This window comes from Andrographis paniculata, unplaced genomic scaffold (assembly GCF_009805555.1).
Source record: "Andrographis paniculata isolate CXL003 unplaced genomic scaffold, ASM980555v1 Contig21END, whole genome shotgun sequence".
In the NCBI taxonomy this organism is placed as follows: Eukaryota; Viridiplantae; Streptophyta; class Magnoliopsida; order Lamiales; family Acanthaceae; genus Andrographis; species Andrographis paniculata.
In genome coordinates this window covers 2,135,279-2,146,946 of record NW_026137502.1, presented here as the reverse complement: position 1 = coordinate 2,146,946, position 11,668 = coordinate 2,135,279, and the positions used below count along the sequence as shown (strand labels likewise).

The window sequence follows — 11,668 nt, the reverse complement described above, 5'->3', positions numbered from 1 at the left end:
ATTATCAAAGCAAAAGAAGATGACCTAAAGTCAACACGGGCATGTACACTGAAACAAGCTCGTGTTTAATACAATCAACACTGCATAGTCATGTACCAATTTGATGATGTACAGACACGGCCGTATAGAACTAATTAATTAAATGTGAGTTTTTCCGATGAAGTAGAGGAGGAGGAAGAAGAAGAGAAAAAATTAACTTTGAGATTTTCCAACAACATGTAGCGTGTAAGGAGGAATTAATTCAATTTGATATTTGTTTGGAGGATTGGATTTTAAATCCATTGTTCATTCCATTTTTTTCCCCAAAAATATCAAATTAAAAACCTATTTTTTATTTTTTATATTATACTAAAAATTAATTTTATATTCAAAACATCACATCAACACTTATTTATACCACATCATACAATTATTCAAATTCAAATTTTTTATTATTCAAATTCCAATTCAAATCGAAAGCCCCAAACAAACTCTCTAAATCTAATACTTAAGGATTGATTAATTAATTAGTTAAGGACCTGACCTAACCTGACCTGGCAGAAACATCGTCTGTCTCGCATTGTATTTTCGTTAGTAACTTATTTTGTTGGGTTTAATTTGCAGAATATTAAGTTTCGCTAAAATTTATTCTGTGCGTCTGTGCGCACTTTTAGATACTGACTGCGGAATCCACGTTATATATATATATATATATAATTCACCTTAGATTTAATTAATTAAATGAGTTTTTGGTGATAAAAAGAGAGTAAAAAAGAACCTGAAAATTGGGACATGACCGTCTACGTACATCTGGATACATGGTTGCAAGAATAAGCCCGTGTACAATTGTACACTGTTGTGTTATGTGACTATGTAGTGTTGACATTGTAAAACACGGGCGTGTTTTTGTGTGCATGGCCATGTTGCTTTCGGGTCATTTGCCACATCGACTCCGATACATCTATATCAACATTTTTTGTTGATTTGATAACAGTGAAACTAAAAATTGATTATATTAAGACCGATTAATAAGTTTATTATAGTGAGACCAAAATTAATATATTTGAATTATATTGGTATCAAAATGATTTTTTTTTTCCTTACGTTTAATTTAAACTATAAATCAATATTTGTATAATTTAATTTTATTTAGTTTAACTCAAAATTTCTTTAATTATTTTAATATTGTAAAAATCTAATCAATCATATTTATATGATTTTTACACAATAAATAATAAATATAGATCTAAACAAAATCAATGTCGAAATTAAAATTTTTTAATAAAATTTAAATTTAGAAAATTGGAAAATAAAAATTAAAAATATTAAAAATAAATATCCATAAATCATAACCTAAACTTGTCAAATAGTAACTGAAACTCATTTTCGGAAGATTCAATTTCAGTTTGAAATTTTGACAAATTCAAAGTGTTTGTTTGGCTAATTTCTTAAGATTTATACAATTCACTGAAGTTTTCAAAACTAACATCAACGTATACTTATATCACAATCATAATTATTAAAATTCAAAATTTTTACGTCATCTCATAATCCAAACCCCAAACAATAGAAAAAAAAAAAAAAAAATCTTTGGTGATAAATACATCAATCAAACACATTCAAAATACGAAATAGGAAAAAAATTCTTAGTATAACGAGGATCATTAGAGGGAGACTTGTGCCTGCTCGTTATTGGGCGACTTAATAGGTTCCTGCAACGCCGGATTGATCGGGAAGAGCGTACATTGTGCATACTGAGCCATTAACTGATCTACCAGCACGAGGGCGACCATGGCTTCCACCATCGGGACAGCTGCATCAAGTACGTGTTACATACATTCATTGACAAGTTTTGCAATACTTATATCATGTGGATATGCATTACAGGACTAGTTCCGAGCTTTTGTCGAGAGACATAAATCAATGCGATTATATATAATCTATAAACACTTCAATCCAGTGGCTTACCTCTTGGAACTACACAAGGATCGTGTCGACCTCGAGCTATGAGCTCTGTTTCATGTCTGTCTCTAGTCACGGTATTCTGCTTCCGCTGCCAATTAATATCATTTTTTTTATAAGTGTCGTGTATATGTTGCAAGTGGAAAATGTCATGCCATATTTTTATTATTTTTTGGAAAAACAGGTAGGAACGACATAAATTAAATATTCATGGAACTAAAACAGAGTGTTTAAGTGAATTGCACTAGTAGTGCATAGCGTCGAGGGGAGCTAACCGTAATCTGTTAAAAAATGATAAAGACATAAATTGTATATTAAGAGCTCAGATTTATAGTCAAGTATCGAATGGTTGCAAGAAGAGTAATTGATGCAAGAAAGAGAGAGAGAGAGAGAGAGAGAGAGAAAGAGAGGGAATGTACTCACAGAGATTGTGGATGTTGGCTTGAAAGCTATTCTCATATTGATAGTTTCTCCATTTGATATTCCACCCTAAAAATGGACACAGAATCAACGGCATGCAGTGAAAATGATGAACAAACATATGATCAAAGCAAGTATTAATAAACCTTACTTGTATTCCACCAGATCTATTGGTTCGTGTTCTAATTCGACCATGTTCGTCCATGTAGAATTCGTCATTATGCTCGCTGCCAGTCATAAATGTACCTGATGAGTTTTAATTAGAAGGGTTAGAACTCAAGATATTGTCCCGGTAAATAGGTACCTAGAAAAGTTTATTTTAGTAGATCTGTATATCACAGTGTCTATGAAGTGAATTATTCAGAACCAAATAAGATTCCTCACCAGCAAATCCACTGCCAAATTCAAATCCCTTCGTTGCAGGTAGCGAAAGAGCAGCTTTTGCCAATTCAGCTTCAAGTTTGTCGAAGACCGGAGAACCAAGACCCTGACAAGAGATATTCTAGTTCAAAATAGCTTCATATATATATATATATATATATAGATAGATAGATAGATAGATAGATAGAGAGAGAGAGAGAGAGAGAGAGAGGTCTAGCAGAAATAATGAGCTGTGCAGGGAGGTAGGGATACCCTTGGGACATTTCGAACAATGCAGGTGACAACACCACCAACTGAGTCACCTTTCACTCGGACAGCATCAATAGCAGCAATCATTTTTTCGGCATACTCGGGATTCGGGCACCTCACAATATTACTCTCTACCTGGCAACATCAAGATTATAGACATTGTTTTTTTCTTTAACAAGAATAAGTCATAATATCATAAAGAGGAAATGAAATTGAATGAAAACATGCAAAGTTAAATTAAGGATTTATTATTCAGCACGATTCACATTTTAACTCCCAATATGCATTTATTTTACTCGTCTGCATGCTCAGACATATGCGATAAAACCAAGTCTAGTAATTCACAAGTAGTTGTGTCTGTATTAAACAAATTATTGCTGGTTACATACAAAATAATTGTCATATAACTTAGCTGATCCGGGGAACATAATTAGCTGATTATCTAAAAAACTTCACCGAATATGATTGATTTATACCACCACAGTAGAACTTAGGTGGTATTCCCACCCGAAAGTTTCATCCAGAAAGAGAGATCATTGACATAAATCACATGCAGATGAAAATAAGGGTCAATGATTGTTTGCACCTGATCAAGTGTCAGAGTTTCATGATCGACCAAGTTTTCAGGAAGCACAACTTTGTGCACTTGTGAAACATAAGCTAGAATCTGCCAAAGAATACAAGAACAAATCGATTCATGAAATAGAAGGTATCCACAGCCAATATTACAAGGTAAGCATTTCTGATATCTTTCATCGTCTCATTGATTTCTCTGAAATTTGAAACTCCCTTTATTTTTATCAAAATGTGCTCATATATTTTTCAAAATTATAACTAAAGAGCTTACTTCAGTCCCTGCATATTGTTTCAAAATCTTCTTCGCAATAGCTCCAGCAGCAACTCTCCCAATGGTTTCTCTTGCAGAAGACCTACCACCGCCCTGAATTCCATGAAACACATAATGTATTTATACCCCACAAATTCATGATACATGTTTTGCAATATTATATTGAACAAATCTACCAACAAACAACATAAAAAAAAAAAAAGAAGAAAAGAAAAAGGAATTAAATATAAGGAAGTACAGATTCTAGAACATAGTTGGGTATACTAGTGCATGCCAACGATACCAGTGTTATACTATGAAACACGGCTGAATTAAAGCTCACTTGAACAGCACCACTTGAGTGACTCTTACAGTTCTCAGATACTATATTTGAAATTATTTACATTTTTTTGAATAATTATATAGCTATATCTTATTTTTGAAGATTATAGTAATATTTATAGATTTAAGAATTATTAGTTGAACTGCGCGATGTATCCAGTGTTAGCCAATATTATGACACTACAGGTTTGCACCACGGTACAGCATAAACAACTGAATCCCGCAACTCTTGATTATATGTAATGCGACCTTACCTGCACCGATCTTACACCATACTTGAAATCATAAGTTGCATCTGCATGAGATGGCCTATAAGCTTGTGACATTTCACTGTAGTCCTGCAGATATCCCACATATTTGATTTATTAAGCATCACGATGACAAGCATACAGCTATCAAGACTCTTTCAATTTTTTACAACATTCATTCATGCTACTTGTGGAAGATAGTTCTACACATCTGTAACATATGTTTTAGTTTATTTACTTATTTTTCCATCAGATATACCATAAATATTTCCATCCATAAGAAAAAACCAAAGTTGCAGGAAGTTAGAACGAAAACATATAATCAAAAGATCAATTGTGACGGAAATAATCAATTCTTTCATTTCTAAAACAATAAAGCTATTATCAACTAGTATCTTATTAATTCTTTCATGTCTCCAACTCAATTCCCTGGTAGACCTGAACACCAGCAGTAATAACACGAAAAGAGAAAGACAGCCTTGGTACTTACATGTCCTCTTTGATCTGTATTTGGAACTTCTACCTTGATAGGAGATCCAGTCGTTAACCCTATAACGAGCACTCAATAAATTAATATAGTTGTTAAATCACAAAGAGCAAAAACAAAGGGGAAGGCATCTTCATTAGTCGGCTAACCATCAGCAATTCCAGAAGCTATTTTGCATGTGTCAGTCTCCTTTCTTGGGGTGGTTATTCTGCTCTGACCAGGCCTCCTAAATAAAATAAAAAACATAAATTCAAGATCAACCTATTGCATTCATAACTAATTTGATCTTTCCAACAAAAAAGTCTCACTGGAAAGTATATTTGAATATCATTTCATGTTTCTCAGTTCAACATATGAAATCAGGAAAACATCAGTAAATTTTTAACTAGCATTGCCACAACAATCAAGATGATCTATTGTCCAGATTTTACATGCCAAATGACACAAACGAACCAAAGAAAATCAAGTAGCTCTGTAGGTACCTTCTGTCAAGATCCACTTGCATATCAGCTTCCGAGAGAGCAAGCCTAGGAGGGCATCCATCAACTACACACCCTACACCACCACCATGAGATTCTCCAAAGGTTGTTACACGGAAATAAGTTCCGTACGTGCTACCAGCTGCCTGTATTTCTGTTGAAATATAGAATGTCAAAATCTACATTTCGACACAGTATTCTGGACTTTCCCAGAGGTTAACATTTATCTCGAAGGAAAAAAATTTACTTACAAATCTCAAGAAAAAACAACAAAAACACCAATTTTAATCAGAAGAAAATTAACTTAAATGTCTTTAAGCTGAGGTTGAAATCAATTCAAGACTGAATGCCAAAGAACAACCAAATTAAAATGTAGCATATGATTTTGGGGAAGTGGCAGGCAAGTTATTGGATACCAGAAGATTAGATAATCAATCACCTAAAGCAATCCAACCCCAGGAAAAAAATAGAAAATCAAATTTAGACAACAAAAAAAAAAAAAAAAAAAAAAAATTCACTGAAAACAACAATCGATTTTGGACCTAAACGTCTGGATTGCTGGAATCGGCGATCAGGCAGGTGGAAGCTCGGCGAGGGGAGCTTGGTGTAAGAGCGGCGGAATCCGAGGCCGCCGAGTCCATCGGAAGAATATTGAGCACCGAGAAAGTGTTTGGTGGAGAGGGACGAAGCCATTTCTTCGTCGTTTGGGTGGGTGGGTGGATGGGTGGGTTTGGTAGGTGAGGGAGGGAGATCTTCGCAAGAAGATATATATACAAACACAGGCACAGTCAGTCAAGGTTTGCGACACAATTTTTGGTGTTTGGTTGTTGTTGGAATGGATGTTCACCCAGATTTATTTATTGATTTTATAATATATATAATTTAACTAAGATTAAATATCTTCAAATATTAAGTTTTTGTTTTTTTTTGTTTTTTTTAAATTTATGAATATTTTTATTGTAAATATTAAAATTTGTGTCGATAATATTCCAAATATATTTTATATTAAAATATTTATTTTCTATAAATTGATAAAGTATTATAGAATATATTTTATATAAATATATGTACGTCCTATTTTTTATTAATATTGATAGGGAAGCATTAAAAAAACTCAATTATTCAATAAAAAAATATTCTTTTGGTAAAAAAAAAAAATAACTATATGAATTATATAAATATAATGAATATATAGTATATTAATATTTTATTTAGGTAAATGTGTTAGTATAAATAAATTATATTTGCTGGTTTCCATTATTTAATTTCTTGATATAAATATGATTTAAATTTCTTATTTTGTTATTATTTTTTATTTATTAAAATATTTTTTAAATAACATATATCGAGTTAATTTTGATTTTTTGTATTTAAATTAAATTTATTTATTTGAGTTTAAATGTAAATAGGAGTATTTTTTTGTATAAAAATATATACTTCCTTCGTCCCGCAGAAAGGTTGTCATTGGCTTTTTGCGTATTGATCTTTGAATATTAATTATGATATCAATATGCGGTACAATTCAAAAAAAGAAAACAAAAATATGTTTATTAGTCTCTTGTAATACATATACGATATTTGTTGAGTAAATTATTCAAATATAAGGATATTTTTAATGTTAAGTACAATGACGCAAAAACCAAAATGACAACTTTCTTACGGGGACGGAGGGAGTACATTTTTTAAAAAAAAATGACACAAATTGAATAATACAAGATTGATTTAAAATAGAAATCAAACGAATTTTTTTAGGAGTCTTTTTTCAATAAAAATGTTTGAAACAACTTTCCAATTAATTTTTAAAAAATAGGGTGTGTTCGGTTTTGATTTTGAATAATAAAATTTTTTATTGAAATAATTATTTGATATGATATAAATATGTATTGGTGCGATGTTTTCAATGTAAAATTATATTTTAGTTTAATAAAATAAATAAAAATTTGATATTATTTTTTAAAAAAAGAAAATTAAAATAATAAAATTACGGTAAAATCCTATATAAGTAAACACACTCATAATATGTATACAAAATATAATATATATATATATATACACTGAATGTTACTCTTCTCGTCTAGTAAAATTATGTAGGTTTAATTGTGTATGAAAATAAAAAATAATAATTATATTTTAATATTAATTTGTAAAAATAAAAAGTAATAATTATATTTTAATACACCGTCCGTTCTAAAAGAGTTGTCTTGTTTTCCATTTTCGTCTGTCCCAAAACAATTGTCCTATTTCCTTATTTAGTAATCGTGGTCTCCATTTTATAACAAAATTATTCATATTTTTTTCAAACTATCCCTAATTATTACTCTAATCTATTTTTTAAAATTCTTAAAAAAGTAAGGACATTTTAATCTTTTACATTCTATTTTATACCCACTTTCAATTAAATATATTTTTTAATTTCCGTGCCAACTCCCAACAAGACGCTTCTTCGGGATGGAGGGAGTATTAAATTGTGAAAATAAGAAGTAAAGTGAGAGTATTATAAAAAAATATTAAAAATTGATTTTTTTTTTAAAAAAAAGTTATGAAATTAGTAGAAAAAATAGTAAAAGTCGGTTATTATTCGATAAGATAAAAGTAATAAAATTGTATATATATATATAAATAAATAAATTATGCATAAATTTATTTAATAATTAGAAAACTAACGATATAATTTTGACGGACAAAATAATAATAATAATATTATTTATTATTTTTAGGAAAATTAATTAATAAGAATAAATCTTAGGTTATGAATTTATGATATTAGTGAGTAATATAGTTGGTATCAATAAAAAAAAGTTAGGTGAGTAAGAATGGATGGCCCCTCCTCACTACCTACTCATTAGTTTATTATTATTTATTTTGGTGTGCTTCGCCTCTTCTGAAATTTATTTATTTTTTACCGCTATCGTTGTCCAATTGTATGCTCATTTGATCGAACACTGATTTTTTAAAAATAAAATGTAAAAATATAAATTTTTACTTTTTTTTGGTAAATAAAAGTAATATTTTTTACTAAAAATATAAATAGAAATAAATTTGGATGACAACCAAAAAAAATAAAAATAAATTTGAATTACAGATGGAATAACATATTACTAATGTATGTACTATTGGAAACAAGAATTTGCCATTTATACAAGGTTTTAAATAATATTTTAAGCAAAAAAATTGATATAAAATATCATTAAAAAATAATAAAAATTAAAATTTTAAAAATAATAAAAATGACTCTACCTAAAAAATCTTTTTAGGATAAATGCATTGAAGAAAAGACGTGTTTTTTATCCTAAATTTTTCAATTTTTATTATTTGAATTTTTTTTTCAAAATATATATATATTTCTTTTATTATAGTTTAAAATAAAATTCAAATAAAAAATTTTCAAACTAAAATACTTCAAATCACAAGATATGATGGCTTTGTTTCTTAAAAAGGGTGTGATTGTTTATTATTGATAATCAGATTAACAATCTAGATATAATCTTTAAAATTAAATTGTCAAAATGAATTATATAGTTTAAAAAATCCAGTTCAAATAAAATTTGATTTCATAATTTCACAGAAACATAACTACTCAACATTGATGTTACATATTCAAATAAAAATATAATTACGAATATCATAAGATATGTTTCTTTAATCAAATTTTCTCAAATTTTACTATTTAAACTCTGCGTTTTCGGAAAAAAATACATTTTTTTTTATCACAAAACATCTCATCAAATATTATTTCATTGGGTAAATAGATTACATATCCGAACATTTCTGATCATATTCTCTTCAATTACTCTTATTCTTTTACTAATTTTGTCAAATGACTCATAAATCAACAAAAGATATCAAATATTCACAAAATCATTAGAAATCCATAACAAAATATTAACAAAAATAAAATGCATAACATGCAAGTTTTCAGATACTCCCTCCGTCTCATATCTATATATTCATTTGTTTTTTGCACGAACTTTTAGAAATATTAGTATTATATTGGGATAAAATAGAAATAAAGGTAAAATGACTAAATTAACCCTATTAGTATTGTATGGTATAAAAGTAATGACATTTGTGTAATATATTGTAATTTGAAAAGGTATTTGTAATGTTACGTAGATAGTACAATTATTAAAAAAGAAAGAAATTGATGGGACAGACCAAAATAAAAAAATGGATAGATTATTAAAGGATGGAGAGAATATATAATACCCGAACTGATCTTTGAAAAATGGACCCGATCCAAAATAAATGAGTCGAATACGAGTCTCGAGTCTATTTGGATTATTTGTCATTTTTAATTTTTTTTTGTTTTTATATTTTTATTTGATGTAATGACATTGATATAAATAATGTGTAGTGGGTCATACTTATTTAAAAAATAATAGCAAAAATATCAATAATACACATATGATTCAAAATTCGGCGTCATTCTCCTGTATACTTTATTAATTGTATCGTGCTTTTTAAAACAACAAATGGTAGGACTTGAGTTTGGGCTAAAATTAAAGGTTTCGGGCCGAATTTGATGAACCGAACTAATGAGTGAATTAATTTCTTATATTATTGAGGGATAAAATGAATTAGGACTCGAAAGACCAAAATTTTTAACAAAAATAATAACAAACGGTGCAAATTTAAAGTTTAGACAAAAATGATAATAAATTAATACTTCCATTTTATAACTAAGAATTTAGAATTTATTAATTACGTTGTATGTTTATTATTATATTCTAAAAATAAAAATAAAATATATTTTATTTATTTATTTTTAAAACCCAAGCCGAGATGGGAGCTATGTTAAACACATATTCGAGCTTATTTTTAAAGTCCATACTATGTTGTGTTGTCACACAATTTTTTTTTTTTTAATATTTTAAATATTCAATTTTAGATTTAATAAATTTATTTAGAATTGGTCTTATCTATAATATATATATATATCTATATATAAACCTCTCATTTTAATGATCAATAACGCAATCTTATTATTTTTCCCCAACATTTCTAATATGGTATCAGAGTCTATTTTTCTCATGTTGTAGATATAGCCTAATAACCCACGTTTCTCCAGGTACATTCAACCTTCTCTGGTTACATTCAACCTGGATTGTATCCGGAGGTCTTGTGATTTTGAGATCATGCTTTACACGTATGTATTTTTGCAAATCTGTCTCTGAAATATGTATGCTTTATGTCATCTCACCGTTGTTGTCTGCGCGTAATCTGAGATCTATCTGTTATCTGCCATTTGTGCGATGTCTGTTTGTTGCCTGCGTGGGATCTGAAATCTGTCTGCGATCTGTCATCTGTCCGCTACTTGTTTGTTAGTTGCGTGCGATCTAATTTGTCCGATGTCTGCGATTTGTTCTGCGATCTATTCTATGATTTGTTTGGTGTTTGTGATCTAGCTGGTGTCAGCGATCTGTTCTGCGATCAATTCTATGATTTGTTTGGTGTTTGCGATCTATCTGTTTCGGCTTCGGTAGAGAGGTATATCGTTTTCGGCTCCGGTTGGGAGTCAACTGTTTTCGACTCCGGTGGAGAGTCATATCGTTTTCGACTCTGGTGGGGAGTCATGTCATTTTTTGCTCCGGTAGAGAGTCCTATCGTTTTCGGCTCCGGTAGAGAGTCATATCGTTTTCGGCTCCGGTGGAGAGTCACTTGTTTTCGGCTTCGGTGGAGAGTCATGTCGTTTTCGGCTCCGAGTCAACTGTTATTTTTTATTTGCGATTTTGAGTCTGTATTCAACTTTCTTATGAAACTCTAGTTGGTTTCTGATATACGACTTGAATTTGAGGGGGAATGTGAGATATTTTAAATATTCGGTTTTAGATTTAGTAAATTTATATTTATATTTGGTCTTATCCATATATTATATTACTTATATTTGAGTCTATCGAGTTTGTTTTGTATTGGCTATAGGTCTCTCATTTTGATGATCAATGATACAATCTCATTATTTTCTCCCAAAATTTTTAACCTCTTAATGTTTGATATTCTTAAGGTAAAAAATTATGTTTGATGTTTTCTAGTAAAAATAAATATTAAATGCAATATATTGAAAATAAAATTGAGATATAAAATAATTTAAAAAAATTGTAAAAAAAAAAAAACTTTATAAAGATGAAAGTTTTTATAATATTAATATTATTATTTTTTACTATTTAAATATTTAATATTTATTTCTTTTAAAAATATTCTAATACAAAATGACAGTAGTATATATTGGATTTATTTAGTTTGTGTTTGAAATAATTTAATTTGAATTTTTTTAAAAAAAATAATTTTTTTAAAAAAT

General features: G+C 29.1%; 1 protein-coding gene across 1 annotated transcript; it reads right to left on the bottom strand.

The window, feature by feature from the left end:
• Positions 1 to 1,469: 1,469 nt before the first annotated feature.
• LOC127244834 (chorismate synthase 1, chloroplastic-like) lies at positions 1,470 to 6,177 on the bottom strand. Its single transcript, XM_051265356.1, has 13 exons — positions 5,916 to 6,177; positions 5,377 to 5,527; positions 5,044 to 5,120; positions 4,898 to 4,956; positions 4,414 to 4,497; positions 3,839 to 3,931; positions 3,578 to 3,658; positions 2,995 to 3,126; positions 2,746 to 2,848; positions 2,513 to 2,607; positions 2,365 to 2,430; positions 1,948 to 2,032; positions 1,470 to 1,792 (listed from the first exon to the last, which is right to left on the bottom strand). The coding sequence occupies exons 1-13, from the start codon at positions 6,064 to 6,066 to the stop codon at positions 1,644 to 1,646; spliced, it is 1,326 nt and encodes a 441-aa protein (XP_051121313.1). The 5' UTR covers positions 6,067 to 6,177; the 3' UTR covers positions 1,470 to 1,643.
• Between the last annotated feature and the right edge of the window lie 5,491 nt (positions 6,178 to 11,668).

What these genes read in the sequence shown, in the direction of transcription:
- LOC127244834 (XM_051265356.1), bottom strand. Translation starts at nt 6,066, where the DNA reads ATGGCTTCGTCCCTCTCCACCAAACACTTTCTCGGTGCTCAATATTCT. An exon ending in CCAGCAATCCAGACGTTTAG is followed by an intron (nt 5,528 to 5,915) that starts GTCCAAAATCGA and finishes ATATTTCAACAG; the next exon opens with AAATACAGGCAGCTGGTAGC. An exon ending in TCCTTGTGTAGTTCCAAGAG is followed by an intron (nt 1,793 to 1,947) that starts GTAAGCCACTGG and finishes TACTTGATGCAG; the next exon opens with CTGTCCCGATGGTGGAAGCC.